The following is a 19,545-nucleotide window of genomic DNA, read 5'->3' as shown; positions in this document are numbered from 1 at the left end:
CAAAGAAAGAAGTGTATGTCAGCAGTAGCAGCATCAAGGTGTGGAGTTGAGAGAAGAGTGTGTGTCTGTCCCAGGAGGGGTGGGAAAAGGAAACACCAGCCTTCAATAAACCAGCTGTTTCCTCAAAAATGGCTGACAGCCAGAGCCCCTGCTGAAGTCAGATAATGTAGATCTAAAGTAGATCTAAAGAAGAGTCAACTGGAGTTATATGGTGAGCTAAGCAAGATTAAAATCTACCATAAGTAAAACTGGATAGCAAATAAAAGATGTGAAAATTGTAAATTAAAAGTGGTGCATACATGTATATGAGGAACTAAACAGACCATTGAGGTGGAAGACTGAAAATCCATTAAATAAATCTTTTAGGAACAGTCACACAGGTCGTGTTCCTTCACCTTCTGATATCTGGGACAACACTAACACTAAATTCAAATCTGGATCATGTCTAACAGCTGAACATGGCTAATTTGTGCTGGGAGTTCATGTGATGTGAATAAATAAGATGCTGAACATTCACTGATTTGAAAATGTTTTGTCACCCACAGAGAAAACATCCACTGGGTAACAGTAACAGTTACACAGCAGCAGATCCATGAACTTTGAGGGGACATCATTCTAGGCCCTGAAATATGGATCAAATAACCTATTTTATCAATTAATTATTAGGGCTATACAGGCAATTTCAAACATAATTTTCAGTTTTTGATGTAAAGCATCTTTGGGGCACCAGTGGCTCAGTTGGTAGTGGCAAAGAAATCACAAAGAAGTATTTATCATCAGAAATACAGCAGCAATCATTCACATAAAACAAAGGAAAAAGATTGATTTTTGCAAAAATAAATGTCCTTGTCATGTCCAAACCCATTATGTAACAGATTGTGAGCTGTAAAAGCTTTTGTTTTTAAGTTTTGCTATGGTTTATTTAAAGCTGCAAGTTTGCATTTTTGGCCACCAGGGGCCAGAGGAACTCCTCCACAGGTTGAAAGACACACAACCCTTTATAAAGTTCATATGGCTAAAGTACTTTGAAATATCACCCGTTTACCAACCCAGCAGAACACGAGCAATGTTACAACCCTATTCTGAGACACGTTTCTGTACATCTGATGAATGTGAGTCAAATATTTATTCTCCTTTTAGCTCAGGTGGCTTTAGCTGCTAATGTTCTCTGCATGTGGATTCGTGCTGGACTCGTAGTTAATTGAGACAGCTATTTGCTGCTGGAAACAAGGTGACTTAGAGAACTGAGACTGCATACAACTGTGACTAACAGTCTTTATAAACCTGCACAACCCTGTCTCCTAAAAATTATGTTCATCTTCACAACTAAACAGCAAACGCCATTACGTTTTCCTGAGAAAGGTAATTACAATCACATTGTGCTTCCTGTGAACATAATGAAAATCTGTTGACGTGTAACATAAATTACGGCATGCAAATATGTTGTTACAAAACACATCAATGAAATATTACCAGCATTTTATAGTTTATGGTTGTGAATATGGAGTTACAGGAGGCTGGTGTAACACAGGAAGAAACACAAGACTCAGGAATTGTTCTTGGGTCTTTGACAGTCCAGTGCTTTCTTTTATGTAGGGAATGTAACATAAATTCCCTACATAAATGTTTACAGATTATTTGTATAGGAACGTAATTTTTAGGAGACAGGGTTGGACTTGCACATCACATCATTGTATACACTCTCTTCGAGTGTTTTATTGACCGTGATGTTCTTTATTCCTTCTTAATATAACAATGATTGATTTGGGGAGTGTGAAGCAACTAAAACGTGCTCCTATTTAAATTCACCAATCAGCCACACACACCTGGGGTGGGGGTTGAAGAACACGATCGACAGAGGTCACAGCACTCAGTGCGTCGCATCCCCTGCATCAAATCCAGCAGGGGGCATTAAAGTTCTGGCAGATTTTTTTCAAACTCCCAACCCAAACATCCTCCTCCCGGATTGTGTCAGAGAACTTTGAAAACAGCTGCATCGAGTTTTATCACACAAGCACTGATCAGACAGGACCTGGACTTGGAGCCCAATGTAAGACGTTCACAAAATTCTGTCTGTAAGCAGCCGAGTGATGCAACAGTTCACCTTCACCTTTTGATACAGCGGGTCACATACGTTTGCGATCAATATCACCTTGTGATTCTCCTCACCGCGCTGCAGCAGAGTAACATCGCGCTCTGAGCGTGAGAACGTATCTTTGGGTGTGAGGATTATCTTCTCCTGGCTCTCTGGATGCTTTTCTTAGCCCCCAGGGAGCACAGATGCAAATCTTGGCTTTGTTTCCCTGAAAAACCACTTGGCTCCAAAGAAAATCTTTGTGTTTTTAAAGCTTCAGAGTGAGATAAAGCCATAAATCAGGAAGACAGTCGAGGGGGTATAAAGCAGAAATGACCATTTTAGTGCAGTTTAATGAGCCCTGTGCTTCCTCTTAAGTTTCTAAAAGTGTGTGTGTGTGTTCGAGAAAGAGAGAGATGCTCAGCATAAACATCTAACCTATTGGATTTTAACATGATTGTTGTAGTTTCTCAGCCTTGAAGAACAGTGCTGAAATCTATCTTTCTATCTCTGAACTGGCCACATGATTTGTTTTCTTTCCCCTGTGTGAACGCCTTGACCGTGAGTGTTCTTGCTCACACACACACGCACACGCACACGCACGACACCATGCTGCAGACTGGTGCCACTGTCTCCCTCTGCGCCTCCGACGTTTAAAGGGAACTGGCCCTTTAACCGTGTGGCGGCAACTGCTCATGCTCGGGTCTTTGTGCAGGAGTTTGCCCGTCAGAAAGCAGCTGCGGATCGGAGAGCAGCGAGGGGCAAACGCTTCAGGGAGACCTGCGGCCGTCGCGTCTCACCGATATTCGATAACAAGCCCGGGTCGAGGGCGCGTCTTTGTCTCGAAACACGTCCAGCAGCGGAGCAACGCGCTGATCATCTGAGCTCCCTGGTTTTTCCTGCATCTCCGGGATAAAGAGGGAGCATCATCCGGTTACGGCCGTGTGTTTACATCGGAGCATCGCCCGTGGTGGAAGTTATCAGGATGAGTAGCGTTTAGGCGCAGTAGCGAGCACTAACACGGATTTACATCTTTCTCCTATTGGAGCCGCGTTGATCATGTTTTTCGGATCGGAACAGTTTTCCTTCCAAGTTGCAGCTCTTCGTCCCGCCCGCAGCATGTTCTGACAGCGCGTAATTACTGTTTTCCTGCGCCTTCCCACAGGCGTCACAGGTGAGACACCGCGGCTGATGACAGCACGTCAGCGCACAGCGTAAAGGAGGACGCTTCTCTCATTCCTGGCTGCAGCCTCTCAGAAACGCTCCATCATGGATTATGCTGGCGGCACCCATCTATGCACCTGGGCCAAGTCGTCCAAAAGCGGCACGTGGGACGTGTTGAAAACATACCTGGGGGTTTTGGTGATGCTTCATCTTGTGCTCCCCGCGGAAGCTTCGTCCGCCTCGAAGCCCTGCGATAAAAACTGTTTATCAGGGAAGTGCATTAACGGGACCTGCGTGTGTGACCACGGATGGGTGGGGGATCAGTGCCAGCACTGTCAGGGAAGATTCAAGTAAGTTGGTGATTATAGCCTTAAATTTTAAAGGTTGGCTTGTTTTGTTCAGCAGTGTCGGCAAAACTGGCATTACATCCAAAAAAGTCTTAATTTCCTGATTTAAATAAACTTTTCGTTTCGGCAATGTCCTTTCATGAGTTGTGTTGAAATAATAATGTTTTGCCTTTTAGGGTGGCTCAGTGGTAGAGCATTGGGTTGTGGTGCAGAAGGCTGTGGATTCTGTTGTCCTAATATTTTATAGTGTCCTTTGTAAAAACTTTAAAGATAAACAAGGATTTTTATTTGTGCCAAGGGGAAGGGAAAGTTTGTTTGTTTTATCTTCTATGGAAAAACTATTTGGAGCAACTTAATATGTGAGTATTCAACTTAAAAACATTGGTTTACAATCCCAATAATTGCGTGGATGGTAAATTAAATGCATTTTTAAAAACGTTTTTAGTTTTAGAGTGTAGCTGTTTGACCAAGCACACTAAGGTGAGCAACTCTTTAAGAACAGCTCATTATTTGTGTCACCACGGCTTTGCTTTTTAAAAATAGTTTGTGGTAGATTTCTAGTTATTTTGGGTTGTAGTGAAAACGGAGGATGATGTTCACTTGTTGTTGTAGTTAAATGAGTTACTATTGGATATCACCTTGTTCCACAGTCAGGAGCACTGTCAGGTGATTAATCCCAATCAGACACCTGGGGTCAAAGTTTACAGTCTGATTTATTATTTAGACAGAGCTTTTTTGTCTTTTGTCTGGGTGAATCAAAAGCAAAAGTCTCCAGTAGGGGAACCACACACATGAATGGATCATGTTCACACACGTGTAAACACTGTGGATGGGTTTTACTTGTTTCATTCACTCATGAGCACACACACCTTCTACATAACACAGCATGCAATTTTCATCGGCAGCCACGCCGATAGTTGGCTTGGATGTTTTCTGAGACCATCTTTATTTGGCTGTAAGGCTGTAGCACAAGGAAGGTTCTGATCAGACTGCCATGTTTTGCTTGTTGGAGTATCAGGTAAAGGCTGGATTTGGCTACCGCTCAGAAACGTTTGCAGGGGAGGACTGTGGCGGCTTTAGCCATCTGGCTGATCTTCACACGCCTCTCCTAGCAAAGAAAGTCAACAAGCCTCATCATTGTTGATTTGAATTAGAATTTTAGAAGTTACAAGCTTTTTTGTTTAGGATTGGGCAGTGTGGCTTATTACCATGTTTCCCAGCTGTAATTATCAGTATTTCAAACAAGCAGAAGTACTTGATATTCTCTGATTGGTTGGACAATGCTGTGTGGTTAGACGTATAATTGCTGTTATCTTATGTTTGTGCAGTAGAGGTACATTTACCTTTGGGCATCTGGCAAATTCATATAAGAGCTTCTCACCTTTTCAGATCTCCTTTCTCTCTTCTTTCTATGTGGCACTAATCACCTGCCATACCCTCCAGAGAGGATGACCTGACTTTGCCACAGACACCTACAGCCTGGTCTGCAGGGTTACGAATGGAGATACGGCAGGACTTCAGTCCGGTCTTTTCTCTCTGGAGGACTGTATCGATTTCTCAGTCAATGTGATTGTTTAGGAAGCCGCGCACAGAACAGGCTGCAGGCTGGACAGCCAGCAAAAAATACCACAGGCACGAGTCTTTCTTCTTGTGGTTGCCCACTGGCAAATCAGAGTCCATTAATACTGAGTAGTTCTTGTATACACACGCTGCAAAATGGTTGAGAGTTGTCTAAAAAAATGGAATAGCTGTGGAGTTAAATAGAACATCTGACATGGTGTGAGCATAAAATCTATATTTGGACAAATTCCGTTGTTTGCCCCTTGAGATGCTTCAGCTCATTTTGAAGGACAATACATTGCTTTCCACTACCGATTCAATAGTGTGCACAGTGCATGAAGAAAGAAAGGAGTAAATGCATGAAGAGAATAAAAAGCTTGCCATTTTTAACATTTTCACGAAAGCATATTTTCCAGTGTTAAAAAAAGGTGATGCAGATCCAAGTTCATAAAGTAAAAATTAAAAAAACAAACAAATCTCAGAGCAAATGGCCAGTGTATCAGCATGACATAGTAGTAGCTTCTCCTATTATTCCGTAAACAGGTAGCAGCCTGGCTCAGATTTTTTTCATTTCCTTTATCAAACTATAATAAAATCTAGTAGTTACAGTCCCTTGCAAAAATATTCATCAGGCGTATTATAGTAAACGGGGCTGAATACAAATGCACAATACACCGTACAAATATTTATTTGTAAAACATATGTAAAACCATTTATCATTTTCCTTTCACTTGTGTTGGTCTGTTACATAAAATCCCAATAAAATACTTATGTTTGTGGTTGTAACGTAACAAAATGTGGAACATTTTAAGGGATATGAATACTTCTGTAAAGCACTGTAGACTAACCACTAACTAATGTAAATGGAACTTGGTCAAAATGAAATCAAAAGAAGAACAAATTGTTGTTGAAACAAATCATTTGTGACCAGCAAAGCACCTAAGCTATTTTATTGTCAAATGCTCATATAGGAGCTGTTGCTTTCCTATCGTATGACACGCCATTCACACCTGCATTATGGAAACCGAACATGACACCCTGTCACATCAATTTTTTCTCATCCTTATTTGATTTATTGTGATATTTTGGTGTAATTATAGCAAGTGTTACACTTTCAGTGCACAGTAGTTTTAGCTATGTGTTCTAAGTTTGCATCTGTAGAACCACAAGTTGTAAACATTATTCCTCTCTGTCGTTTATCCCATCTATGTCTTCAATGTGAAAGTACTGTACTCTTGGCCGGAAAGAAAGCCATTGCTGAAAATACTACTCTACACAGCTGAGTCAGTAGCGAGGACAGACAGAAGAGCAGTGGAGCAGTGGAAATATAGGAGCTGGGCTTCAATATCGCTGCTGTACCTTAAAAAACTCAATAGTGGTCACCGGATTGCCACTGGGGTAGTCAGGACACACACACACACACACACACACACACACACACACACACACACTTACTTGTGTGTCATATACACACAGACAGATCCAATAAAAGAGAAATAGGGAGTGGATTCCGTTTGTCTATTGATTTAAGGTATTGGTGCCCTGTGTAGTTTTATTAGGCTGCAGTCTCACCCTGGTGTTCAGTCTCTCTCTCTCTCTCTCTCTCTCTCTCTCTCTCTCTCTCTCTCTCTCTCTCTCTCTCTCTCTCTCTCTCTCTCTCTCTCTCTCTCTCTCTCTCTCTCTCTCTCTTTGTGTGTTGTTTCTGCCCGTTCTTGTTCTCTGTCTTGCTCTCTTTCTTTATCTGGACGAGATAATGTCGCGCTTGTTCTCACATCCAAAACAAATGCACACAAGTCGTACTGAGACAGAACACAAACACAAAAATTGTGGGAATGTTAAGACCCAGATAAGAGGAGACTGGTTGTCCAAGAGTTGACTGTACAATCATTATTTGTTAAGCATAAAAAAAATCATCTGTGGGTCTGTCTGTTTCTGCACTACCAGTCTCTTTTTTTCCAGTCCAGATTGGACTCTGGACCAGACACACATTAATTCTCTGCCTGTTGAACTTTTGGCTGCCTCTGAATATCCCTGCCTCACTTACATCACCTGAACTCTGTCTGGTGTCTGTTTCATCCTAAAACTTACCTCAACTTCTTGTATGCCTTCTGCCTTTTGTTTTAGGCATCAAACCTCAATAAAATCAAGACTATAAAGATGCATAGAGAGAACCCAACAAATCCCCCTTGAGCAGACCAAGGCAATAGTGGAGAGAATAAACTCCCTTTAACTGAAAAATCCTCCAGCAGAACCAGGCTCAGGGTGGGCAGCCATCTTCCTTGACCAGTTGGGGTGAATGGAAAGTGAAGAGAGAAAAGAAAATGGCAACAAAAAGCAACAACCAAACATCAGGCAGGTTGGTAGGACCAGTAGCTGCACACTGGAAAACACACAGCTTCAAAGCCCGGAGACGCCTGCAGAAAGGGACAGAGCAAGGGAGACAGAGAAGGAGAAAGACAACACAAAGTTAATGTCATACAGTGGTGACAAATAAATGTGGGGTGAGAGGAGAGAATGAGCTCAGTGCATTGGGGGTGGGTCCCCCAGCAGTCTAAGCCTGTGACATTGTTACTTTACCTGCTAGTCTCTGGTCAGGCAGTGTGCAGTGAGTCTATCAAAGAGAGTTTGCTGAAAATGCCTTGTTACAGGGCAGTCAATATGCAGTAACACTCAAAACAATGATCTAAAAAGGCTGAAAAGCTCTGTAAATCTGCAGATTTGCTCATAATTGGCAGTGGATTAATCAATGAATTACAGCCATGAATAGATTAAGGCAGATTTGGGCCCCAGGACACATCCAAGAAAAGCTCCTTGTTGTTGTTCTTGTTCTTCTTCTTCGACATCGTCATTACTCTTCTCTATCATCTTCATTTTAGTTGGATTGAGTCTGCTTGTGGCTATTTTACAATTGTTTTACAAATGTTTTGTATGTTTTTGAGTTATTTTTGCCTTTCTTTTTGTTGTTGGTTTGACAGCACCTCTCCACATTCAGATTTGTTTTAGCTTTAAGAAAGGCGCAACAAATCAAGAGTCAGCACTCAGCCTCATCCCTTCAGGGTTGCAAGCAGAACTTTCAGGTGGAAGCTTTTCGTCAGACTGAATAGGTTGCTCGTTCATCCTCAGTTACCCTCACAGCAGAGGGTAGACCGTTGGGCAAATTTTCCAATGCAGCACATTCAAGCGCCTCTGTTTGCCTAAAGTTTGGCTTTATTAATGCTGCATTAGTTTCACTTTCCTTCAACAGAGAGGAGGCAATGGGGTTCTGGGGAAAAGGATGTTGATGATTCAAATTGATAGAAGACAGAAAAAAAGAAAAAATAGAAAAAAAATAGAAATCTTCTCTCGTTTGCTGCTGACCTGCTGGTGTAAAACCATTGTTCATTGTGCAGAAGACAGTCACCTGCATGGATGTCATTCTACCTATTAGTTAAAAACAAGTATATAAACACAGAGTGTAGTTTAGATCTTCCAAAGTGTGATTATAATTTTGGGTTATTATTATTATTCCTCAACTTCATGTCGGATTTAATCTGTCGACTAATGCTGTGAGTGCAGTTTAGATGTTATGGTGGCACTGAAATTGTATTATGTGTCACTGGAGGCCTTTATAATTCCCCTTCCTCGTCACTTCTGTGTGGTAACAGAATGTGATGAAGTCTGTGTTCACAAAATTGGATCAAGCAGCAGTGAACTCAGACTTGAACTTTGTAATACTTCAGGTTTAAGCTGCAACCCAATAGTCCTGGTCCTGCTCTGACTATTGTTATTAGATCTGAACACTGTAGAATCTGTGATGAAATTAGTTTATATTGACAGAAACATTCTGAAAAACACTTTTTCTTTTGTTGGTTTTTCTTAGTTTTTCACATTTCTTGATTTTGTTACCACTTTGCTAAACAAAAATGGTTGTTGCGGTGCTCTTAGTTTTAGAAAAGTGTGTGTGTCCTTTCAGATTCTTTAGACATTTACCGTCTCTTCTGGGTTTTATTTTGGTAATTATCTATGATATCAGATATTTCGTTTGTGCAGGTTTTACATTAAGCAAGCAACAGTCTCTGGTGTGAGGCATTCAGGGACAGTAGAGACTCTAAGTCAAATGTGTGGAAAAGGAAAAAAGGTGATTGGACTGCGTTACATAGTCATGCAGATCTCACGGGAACTGGCTGCACTTGGGGTTCATTGCTGCAATTGTAAAATCTGAAGTCTCTTAATTTAAGTCCAAGAAAGGTTATTAGCTTGTTCTCTATTAGCAAACAACCCACGCTTTCTTTACACCACTTTAACATGCTATCGTATCTGTTTGAATGTGTGAATAATACATTTTCTCTTTTAAGCTGTTTTTACACTAAGCTTCTTATAACTAAGAATGCATAACTAATTAGTTTCTCCAATTAGTGAACAAATGGAACCCAGAGGCTGATGTTCCTTTCTAAGAAACACAAACTGTGACAGGGAAACCTTTAGGGCATTTTAAGAGAATATTCATCCAAAGGGACATTTTTTCTACAAAATGATATCTTAAAACACACAGGATGTTATAACTACCCATAGATTACCACTGACGCAAGGGTCTAAAAATAAAATATAATATCTGCTGCCTCTTTGATGCTTGGAGATAAGGATGACACCATTTGAGGACAAAACAACCACAAGTGTTTTAGTGAGAGAGTGCTCAACAGATTTATTCTTTTTTGACATCAGTCATCATCTGCTGACACACGCCTGTGTGTGTGTGTGTGTGTGTGTGTGTGTGTGATTATGCCTGTTTAAGCCTCAGGCAATGTGCAGCAATGATGACACAGCTTGTGAACTGAGGTTGCCACCTCACTGTGTGTGTGTGTGTGTGTGTGTGTGAAGGCATGTGAGGGTTTGGGAGGGAGGAGCATCGAACGGCCATCTGTCCAGTGTGAGTTAATCCTGCTATGATGAGAGTGAAAGCAAGGGCAACACATGAACACACACACACACACACACACACACACAGGCACAGTTGGATTGGTGGGTGTATTATATGATTCATAACCCCGGTGTTTTTCCCTGAGGCTTTAGCACATTCAGAGAGATGGGAAACATGTTAAAGTATCATGGAAGGCCAGTGAGTCCCAACTGAAGTCTGTAACTGAAGCATCTTCAAAGAAAAAATTCCTGCCTGACCTGATCATTTTTTTTCTTTTAAAGGAGTTTAACTGATCACAGCTTTAAATGGCCAACCTTTATGTGGGCATAGATTCTCAAATATAAGTTTTTTTTTTTCCATTTGACAGGGACAATTTACATTCATTCACATAACTGTAAATGAGCATTTACTGGTTTTCTCATACTTATTAGGGACCTATTATCAGACCTCATGGAACTCAAGACAGTCAGACAAAAACAATGACATCACAAACATTTTCATTCCCAATTCAGACTTTGTGGATCAGCAATACATACAATATATACTAGCGATTTCCCGATGCCCAAAAAGTATAGTTTTCCATGTCTCAGTTTCAACAGCTGATAAGTTGTTCTATTGTGAATGAAATATGGGTCAATGAGATTTGCAAATCATTGCATTCTGTTTTTATTGACGTTTTACAAATTGACCCAACTTTTTTTGAATTTGGGTTGTAGAAGCAAAACATTTAAGTATCGGCAAGTACCCAAATATCCACTGTTGGACAGAGAACTGTGGTAAGTTTCCCAGCAGCTATTACAGAATTACTGTTAGAATGTCACTGGCAGCAGGTGTGTGTGTGTGTGTGTGTGTGCGTGTGTGTGTTGGGGATGCAGGTTGCTGACTAGATGGTTTCTGTGTCTCTGCTGAGGCCACAGTTATTTTCTTGGCAGGGAGAATTACTTTAGATTCAGACCTTCCTGTCTTTGATTCTTTTACTCTTCTTCTTTTCTTCATCTGAACTCAATCTCACACACACACACACACACACACACACACACACACACACACAGTTGCATGCACACACACATTCTTTTCCTTCCATCCACCCAGAAAAAGACGTATTCTCCCCACTCGCTTCCAGACTGTGTTTTCACACAAATGATTTCATCTCCAAAGCATGTGCTTGCTCTGCTTCCATATGTGTCTTAGTGTTTCTTCGTGTTTGTGTCTGCATATCTGCACGTGGTGGGTGGGTGTATGCTTTTGTTTACAACAAGTGCAGGGGCTGCAACATTTGTGTTCATTTTTGTGGTTGTTTGCCCAAATTTTCTTGTAACCCTCAATCCTCTTCGATGTTCGTTGTTTTGTTTTTCTCTGCCTCTGATGTGATGTTTGCAGCGCTCACTCCAGCAGGAAGTGTGTGTGTGTGTGTGTGTGTGTGTGTGTGTGTGTGTGTGTGTGTGTGTGTGTGTGTGTGTGTGTGTGTGTGTGTGTGTGTGTGTGTGTGTGTGTGTGTGTGTGTGTGTGTGTGTGTGTGTGTGTGTGTGTGTGTGTGTGTGTGTGTGTGTGTGTGTGTGTGTGTGTGTGTGTGTGTGTGTGTGTGTGAGCGTAGACTGAGAGTGGGAGCATTCCTGAGAAGGAGAACGTGCTAGAAAGTCACAAACACATGTTCCTGGTGAACGCACATTCTCCCTGCCTGAGGGTGAGTTATTTTCTCATGTCCTGCCACTTTCTGCCAGGTGGTCAGAGCCTCATCACCCGAGGCTGTTATTGTGCTTGGCACCGAGATGACAGCACAGGCCCTATTAAAATTCAGGTTATATAGAATGTAAAATGTGGTTTATGAATTTTCATTTATGCTTGTACATTGTGTCTCAAAGTTTGTTCGTTTTCTTTAACTAAAGGTCGTGGCGCTTTTTGTGATTGTTGTGGCCACGGTTCCCATGCCATGATTTTGCTTATCACAGCTTATCTAAAAAAAAAAAAAAACTAAATTGCCATGTGGAGCAGAGTTGAAGGAGGATTGATTTAGTGGTTGCACTGGCAAAATAACACATATCTGGGGGGACTGTAAAATAATAACCTGAAATACACTTGGAAAGGTGGCTGTAATGCAACGATATACATGTATATCAATGCCAGAACCTTTGAGAGCAAGCACACAAGGATTGTGCTTAAATCTGATTCTGGTCTTACAAATCCTATCCTTGTGCTAATGCTCAAGCGCCCACTCACAAACCGAGAAGCTCTCGATATACCATCGTATGCTTGATGGTAACCGCTTACAAACCCAAGAAGTTGTCTCCTCATTGGGCTGAATGATATGGGAAAATAATTGAATTGCTTCTTTTTTCCCAATCAATATTATTGTATTGCTCAATTGAGTAAGCTTTAAATGATCTTGAAATCAATAGAACTCCCCCACCTTCTCTCTTTCTTAGCTGTTTGCAATTAAGAGCACTTCTTATTTCGATTAGCTTCAATTATCCAGTGTTCGGGTCAGTCCCACCATAGTGTGAAATGTGCTCCAAATGGTACTGCATGAAGGTAAAATACATTTTTACTTGCAGCAGTGCACTTTTGAAAAAAGTAATCCTCTTTCAGGCCTTAGCAAATACCAGAATAGGATGTTTCCTGGCATAGTAGCTGCCCTTTTGTGAATTGCTGCCTCCTACTGGTGTAGTAGTGTCATTACCTGAATCGTTAGTAATGGCTTTGATTGTTTGAAGCCATCTACACTCAAAAACAATAAGTAAATTACTTTGTTGGAATTCCCTCTGACTTAATGACAACTATTAAGACGTGCATATTATTGAAAACAGTCAAATTAACTAAATAATGATAATCTAATGTAAGTTAGCACAGCTACTGCTTAACAGAGCCTACAGCACTATTAGTGTTTTGTGTTCTCTCATCTTTAAAACCATGTTGTTATGATTAACAATAAAAACAGGAAACATTATCTACTAGTTACACTATTCTGGTTTTGAAGCTACTCATCAAAACCTAAAAAGTGAGATAGCGGACGCCCCCCCCACCCCATACAAAAAGCAATGAATCTCAAAACTAAACAATCTTTAAAACACATGAATAAATGTTTTTTGCCCATAGCACCCTGTTGGTACAAACAACGCAGGAACTCATTTGTCCACAGGAGGAATCTATTACAGGGTCTAAACAGGATGGCCCACACATCTCCCAGCAGCTGCTGCTCTTATGCTCCTGTTCGCCGATGATTGTCGTGCACATAAGCAAAGATGGTTCGAGTTTCTGCTTTCTGTGAGTTCAGTTAGACAGTGCTATTTTCTTGTGTTCTCAAGACTGGCATAGCAGAAGAAAGTGGTAGGAGGACTTGAGGCTTGACAGAAAATAGGATAAGAACAACAGGTTAAACGAATTATATGTCTTTTTACATTCCAGTTGTGGTCTAAAATCGAGGTTGGGTGCTTTGTAGAACGAGTACTGTGTGCTCTTCATCCTGTACTCTACCCCACACTAATGATGTGCTTTGGGACTGAAAGACTCGTCCTATTGGTGAAGCTTTTACTGACTTCATACAGACGTTGAATTGTCACAATCTAAAACAACAATACTTTCAACAAGTTATAAGCAATTGACCCTTTTTTTCTCAGTTTTTCTTCTTTATGGTTCATATTATTGTGTATTATTGTGAGTTCTTATCTACAGTATAATGCCGTGTGTATTGGACTGTATTCAGAGCTTAGCAAGGCTGTACTGGGTGTGGTGTAGGGATTTAGTTCAATGTGTGTGTGTGCCCATACATGCACGTGTGCAGAGTACAGGATACTTTCATTTAATATGACTGCGAGGCTGAAAAACATGGGATAGTGATTTCAATCAGCATGGCAATTCTTTGCACCCTTGCAAAATACAATTGCTTTTTAATGCAGACCACATGTGACGGTGCTTATCATAGGGGCACACAGAAACACGCACACACACGCCTCTGCTGACTGCAGGACACTGTGTATAATCAGTCCATGGCCTGGCTGGGCTGGGTGCAAACTCTCTGTAATAATACAGCAGCCTGTTGTCAGACTGGCTTTGCATACACACACACACAGATATTGTTGAGGTTACATGTTGTGTCAGGACATAAATGAATACCAAACTGAAAGATTTTGCACGTTGACTGACAGACTTCATTTTAAAAATTAATTTAAAAATCAGCTGATGATTTATTTTTTTCTGTATGAAAAAAGAAGAAAAAAAGAAAAGTCTTTCTTGAATTTTGTAACTCCTATCAAGCTGATTCACAGCTTTCATTACAGAGATAAAACTCATACTTAAATAAAGTTTCTTTGAAAGGTGCTGCTTCAGTCACAGTTAAAGTACATTTTCCTTAAGTCCAGTGTGTGCTGTGAGACAGATGGTGTGTCTCTCTCGTCTCAGGCTTTCCTGCTAGAAGAGACAGACACAAACTGGTTCTGCCTCAGCATCCATGAGCTCTTGAATAAATGTAATGAAAGCAGAAGCAGGTTTTCATCTACTGTGAATTGCATTTCCATTTAAATAATTTGTATTAGTAAGGAAAAATGAAATAACCTCCATGAACTCTCTTCAGTTCATCAGCAACTTTGAGAATTTTGCTGTTTGTTTTCGATATGTGGGGTCAGAAATAATTTCAAAATAGACTTTATTGTTCAAATGTTTGCAGAAGGTCGTTGTTTCTCGTTATGGATTCATCTTAGAAAGATGTGGGTAGCCTGTTCCAAAGTGAATGAATTATTCATGTGTAAACTTGAAGCTGCAAGGTAACTCATTTATTGGTTTCGTCGATTTTTGCATCATCAAGCACCTTTACGCCGAAAATATATTATTTACCTTTCAATTGACTTCCGTACAATTTTTATTATTCAGCTTCAAATCAGAACAGAGTCGGTTTGGGTGAGTGGAAGGAGAGAAAAGAAAAGAAGACAATAAGCAACATAAAAATAATAAGGGAGGTGATCATGCAGACATTGACCAGAAACCTCACAAGCTCCTCTCCATCATACCTGCACAAACACATAGAAAGAGACAGAGAAGCCTGGATCCTCGTGTGCTTGGAATAAAAAAACAAAAAAAACAAATGGTTAGAACATTATACATTTCATTATGACTGACAGAAGGTCATGCAGCACCTTGTAGAGCTTTGTGTGTTTATATCTCTACAAACACAGTTAAGGAAATTATTCAAGACTTCACCTGAACCTCAGCTACTGAGAATAATGATGAAAAACAGGCCCCTCATACCATAATAATACGTGAGGAGATAATTAATGTTTGGTCCCCGAGTTTTCACTCGACGGGTAACTCACAACAGTCATTTCTGTTTTGTTTTGCATACATGCAGCAATAAGACGAATTTTTTTTAAGCTTTTTAGAGTTAATGTTGTTAGTGTGTCTACTACGAAGAGAACTGGCCCAGAACCTGTTAGTAAAGTATCAAATTCTCTGCTTATAAAGAGCTTTTAGCTGTGGTCCGTGGACGTCAGCTTTAACCACTGAGGGACAGCTGCTGGTCTAATTTTGCTTTAGCAACTCAGACAGACTGCACGGGCGGTGGACTGATAATATAGTTTACAGAAAGCATCAGTCCAGCTGATCAGTCTGCACAACACTTTCTCATCCCACAGCATCTTTATGATAATATAATTATGACACTTCCTAAGGCATGAAATTGCGTATCAGGCATTACTACTGAACCCTCTAGGTGCGCCACCATTTGACGCCATGGGAACAACGATGTCGTATGTTGACGCTAAACTTTAGCGTCAGTGCTTCAGGTACGTCACCTTTTGTTGTTTCGGGAACTTTATATGGACACAAAAACTGCATAAGAGTTAGTAAAAACAACTGTGCGTACATGTGCGACAATGTCACACATGTACATTGTTGCTATGGTGGCCACATACACCATGTTGTGTTTTAAACATCATTAAAGTGCACAATGTCTTGGACTAGAATTGAACCATGGTCTACTGTAAAACAGTCCTATGTCTTCTTGTATCATCCACCATCCTATAAAACTTCATACACTACATCAAACATGTTCTTTCCAATGTACTACTCTGAAAGCTGTGAGCATTAATAACTGACGCAAACAGGTACCTTAAGTGTCAGCATGTAACACAAAGGGACTTGAAAAAGCAGCGCTTTTTGATGCCTCTGGAATGAAAACAGGCTGGTCTGCACCGGTTAGTTACAGCATTCAATGTTTGCACCAGGGGACAAGTACTACACAAGTACTCCTCTAGTACCTCCCTTAATAGAGTTGGATGATATTCCATTTGTTCTGCCTTTTTAAAAGTTTCTCACATGCCTATGTAACTATACCTCCAGTGCAACTCTGTTTTTGTGGGGGAACGCAGGGAATAAGTGCAAGACTGACGGCAGGACTGACTGTCATCATTTTGACTTGAGAGTCACATGTGTCGTGTAGTTGGGTTCGTAAGAAATGTGCTTATGGTTAAAATTATAGAAAGAGCGTGTGGTAAAGTTGGCAAAGGCAGTCGTCCATGGACCACAGGGTCAGTGGTTTGATCCCTGCTCCTGGCTACATGTCAAAGTGTCCTAGGGCAAGACACTGAACCCCCAAGTTGCTCCAGGTGGGTCAGGTGAGCACCTTGCATGGCAGCCACCACCATCGGTGTGTAAGTGTATGTGTGAATGGGTGAATAGGAATCAACATTGTAAAACGGTTTGGATAAAAGCGCTATATAAGCGACGATTACCATTTTTTAATATTGATATGTTTAGGAGACAGAGCTGGGTAACCGTTCACAGAAAAATAATTGCATTCAATAGCTTTTCGCACACAGTGATAAAAGACTAAATAAGCTGGACCATCATCAAAAACTAAATAGGTTAAATAGGTTTTTGCATTTTATGAGAGAACTACAGTCTTTGCTTACAGTTGTTCTCCTCACTCAATTTGTAGCCCATCTAACTACAGGTGGGGGAACATATTCCACTTTGTTGATGCAGGTCTCTGACAGATGCTTGACTCACATTTGATTTGTTGCTGAGCCATCGCTTGAGGAAGCTGTTATTTTGAAAAGTACTATTCCTTTGCTTGCATGTATGTAAATATGACATCTTGCAACTATACGTTTAATACCACAATGTGAAAAATGATTTTGTCAGATTAGCAAAAATCAGCAGCTGGTAGAAGAAACATGAGGATCCATGCCTGAGTTGCAGTGTAGACAGATAAGACCCTCTTCCTTCCCCAAAACAAATCTAGTCCATGAATTAATGGATGCTCATGTTGCTCCTGAATGGATTTAAATCAGCATAGTAGAGACTGAGCAGGGAATGGAGAGGCTGAACCAAATCACAGTTAGGAAGCCTAAGCCTGAGCCTGAGGCTCAGTTGTAGAGCATTGGGTTGGAATGCGTAAGGCCGCGGGCTCGAATCCCACTCCACCAGGTGTGGCCCCTCCCAGCCAAGGTCAACCCTGGTGCTGGTCCCGAGCCCGAAAACCAAAAAAAATAAAATAAAATAAAAGAGGAAGGTTGCAGCTGGGAGGGCATCCGGCGTAAAAAAAAATTGCCAAAACAACGTGCGGAACACGTCCCACTGTGGCGACCCCTGAAGGGACAAGCCTGAAAGCCTTTGATCTTAAATATGAGGATTTGCACATTGACTGTTTTGGCAGGTTGATTCATCCCCCCACTCCTGTTACTTCTTCCATTTATCTATTAACCCTAGGAAAACTACCAGTTCAGGCTTTAAACTGGGAAAGTTTAAAGCCTGAACTGGTAGTTTTCCTAGGTTTAATAGACCTGTGGCTGCGGTTAATAGACCGACAAGTGGAGTGTGTTAACCTTTGGGGTGTGTGGAGTCATTAGGGAGATGAGCCTGTGTTCTCTGGTTAAAGCTGCTGCTGGTGAACATGTGGCTCTGTTTGCTCAGAGCCACGTTTGAATATGACTTTCACCTCTGGCAGAGACCTGTAAATGAAGCAAAGTCACCTTGTGTATGGATTTCTGCATCGATATAGAGCCGCTGTGTGTGTGTGTGTGTGTGTGTGTGTGTGTGTGTGGGAAATGAGCCAAAATGGAGGGGTGTGTGTCTATTTTTGCTCTCTTTCCTCCTCCTTTCCCAGGTTCTTCTTTTTTTTTTCTTTTTTTGTTTTCTTTGCTTCTCTTCTGTCCAATGCAGGCCCGGAGTTCTGTATAAGCGTGTGCGTTAAATAAGGGGGAGAGCGTGTGAGAGGCGTGAAGTTTGGGATTTTTTTCAGTCCTATTTGGGGTTTTCCATCGTTTTTCTTTTGCATGATATGGGAAGTCTTGTTATAAATTTTTTTGGATTGTTGTTGAGTTTTTGTTTGCATTGAGAGGGATTGCATCCTCCGAGACGCCGGAATTAGGATTGTCCCACCGGATAGTAGTGTCACTGTGGAAGAAGTTCTGCTGGCTGTTGGTGACCCAGTAGGACATGACCATTTACTATTCGCATTAAGAATGAACAAATCTCATAAAGAGTGGTGAGGTTATCTGAGACTTCTTTGTGCAAGTATCAGCTCCTTCTATGCAGATCACTGTGTCAGGTGTACCGTCATTTATTCCATGAGCTGTTGGAGAATGGACTCTCTAGGTTCCGCAAATTTGCCAGTGGATTTAAAACCGTCAGTTTGGGATGTAAGAATCCCAAACTGCAGCATTAAAACCGTCAGTTTGGGGTGTAAGAATCCCAAAGTGCAGCATGTGCTTATGTTCCTGGACTCGCCTACACAAACACTGGAGGTTTCCTTCAGAGTGAAACATGGTGACAGGTCATACATTGTGTACAGTAGTTTGGGACACATGAAATGTTTCGAATGTGGAGATGTTGGACACAAACTTTTTGCATGTCCACATAAACAGCGGCCAGTGGAGGGTACGGAGCAGCAATCGGCCAGTGCAGCTGTTAACTCCATCAGTGACATTGTGGTCACTGAGGCCATAGCCAGCCCAGCGGTTTATGCGACAGCCGGTCCGACTGTAGATGTGGCAGTCGGTCCCGTAGATTGTTTTGTGGATAGATGCAGGAACATATCACCTACCAGCAGGATGCACTTATCATTGGTGGGGATTTCAACTGCAGTGCTGATTTTACTATGGACAGGACATGTAGGTGAGCTTCTTGTTCTTCTTCTTTTCCTTTGGGCTGTTCCCTTTCAGGGGTCACCACAGCAAATCATGTGCCTCCATCTAACCCTGTCCTCTGCATCCTCTTCTCTCACACCAACTAACCTCATGTCCTCCCTCACTACATCCATAAATCTCCTCTTTGGTCTTCCTCTAGTCCTCCTGCCTCTTCCAGCTCCGACCTTAGCATCCTTCTACAGATATATTCACAGTTTCTCTTCTGAACATTTCCAAACCACCTCAATCTGGCCTCTTTGACTTTATGTCTGAAAAACCCAACATGAGATGTCCCTCTGATGTACTCATTCCTGATCCTGTCCGTCCTCGTCTCTCCTACCTCCAGCTCTGCCTCCTGTCTTTTGTTCAGTGCCACTGTCTCCAAGC

The 19,545-nt window shown here is 41.4% G+C and overlaps 1 protein-coding gene across 4 annotated transcripts in view; it reads left to right on the top strand.

Moving 5' to 3' along the window:
• Window positions 1-2,392: 2,392 nt before the first annotated feature.
• Window positions 2,393-19,545, top strand: part of atrnl1a (attractin-like 1a) — a 241,035-nt gene continuing 223,882 nt past the window's right edge. For 2 of the 4 annotated variants that reach the window (XM_067512420.1, XM_067512403.1), the window contains exon 1: window positions 2,393-3,588. In XM_067512420.1, the coding sequence (XP_067368521.1) occupies window positions 3,344-3,588 (245 nt within the window). In that variant the 5' untranslated portion in view covers window positions 2,393-3,343. The remainder of the gene's footprint in view (window positions 3,589-19,545) is intronic. The other 2 variants (XM_067512412.1, XM_067512394.1) reach the window with 1 other exon arrangement.

Source organism: Channa argus, chromosome 1, assembly GCF_033026475.1.
Source record: "Channa argus isolate prfri chromosome 1, Channa argus male v1.0, whole genome shotgun sequence".
Lineage (NCBI taxonomy): Eukaryota > Metazoa > Chordata > Actinopteri > Anabantiformes > Channidae > Channa > Channa argus.
This window is presented reverse-complemented; position numbering and strand designations above follow the sequence as displayed.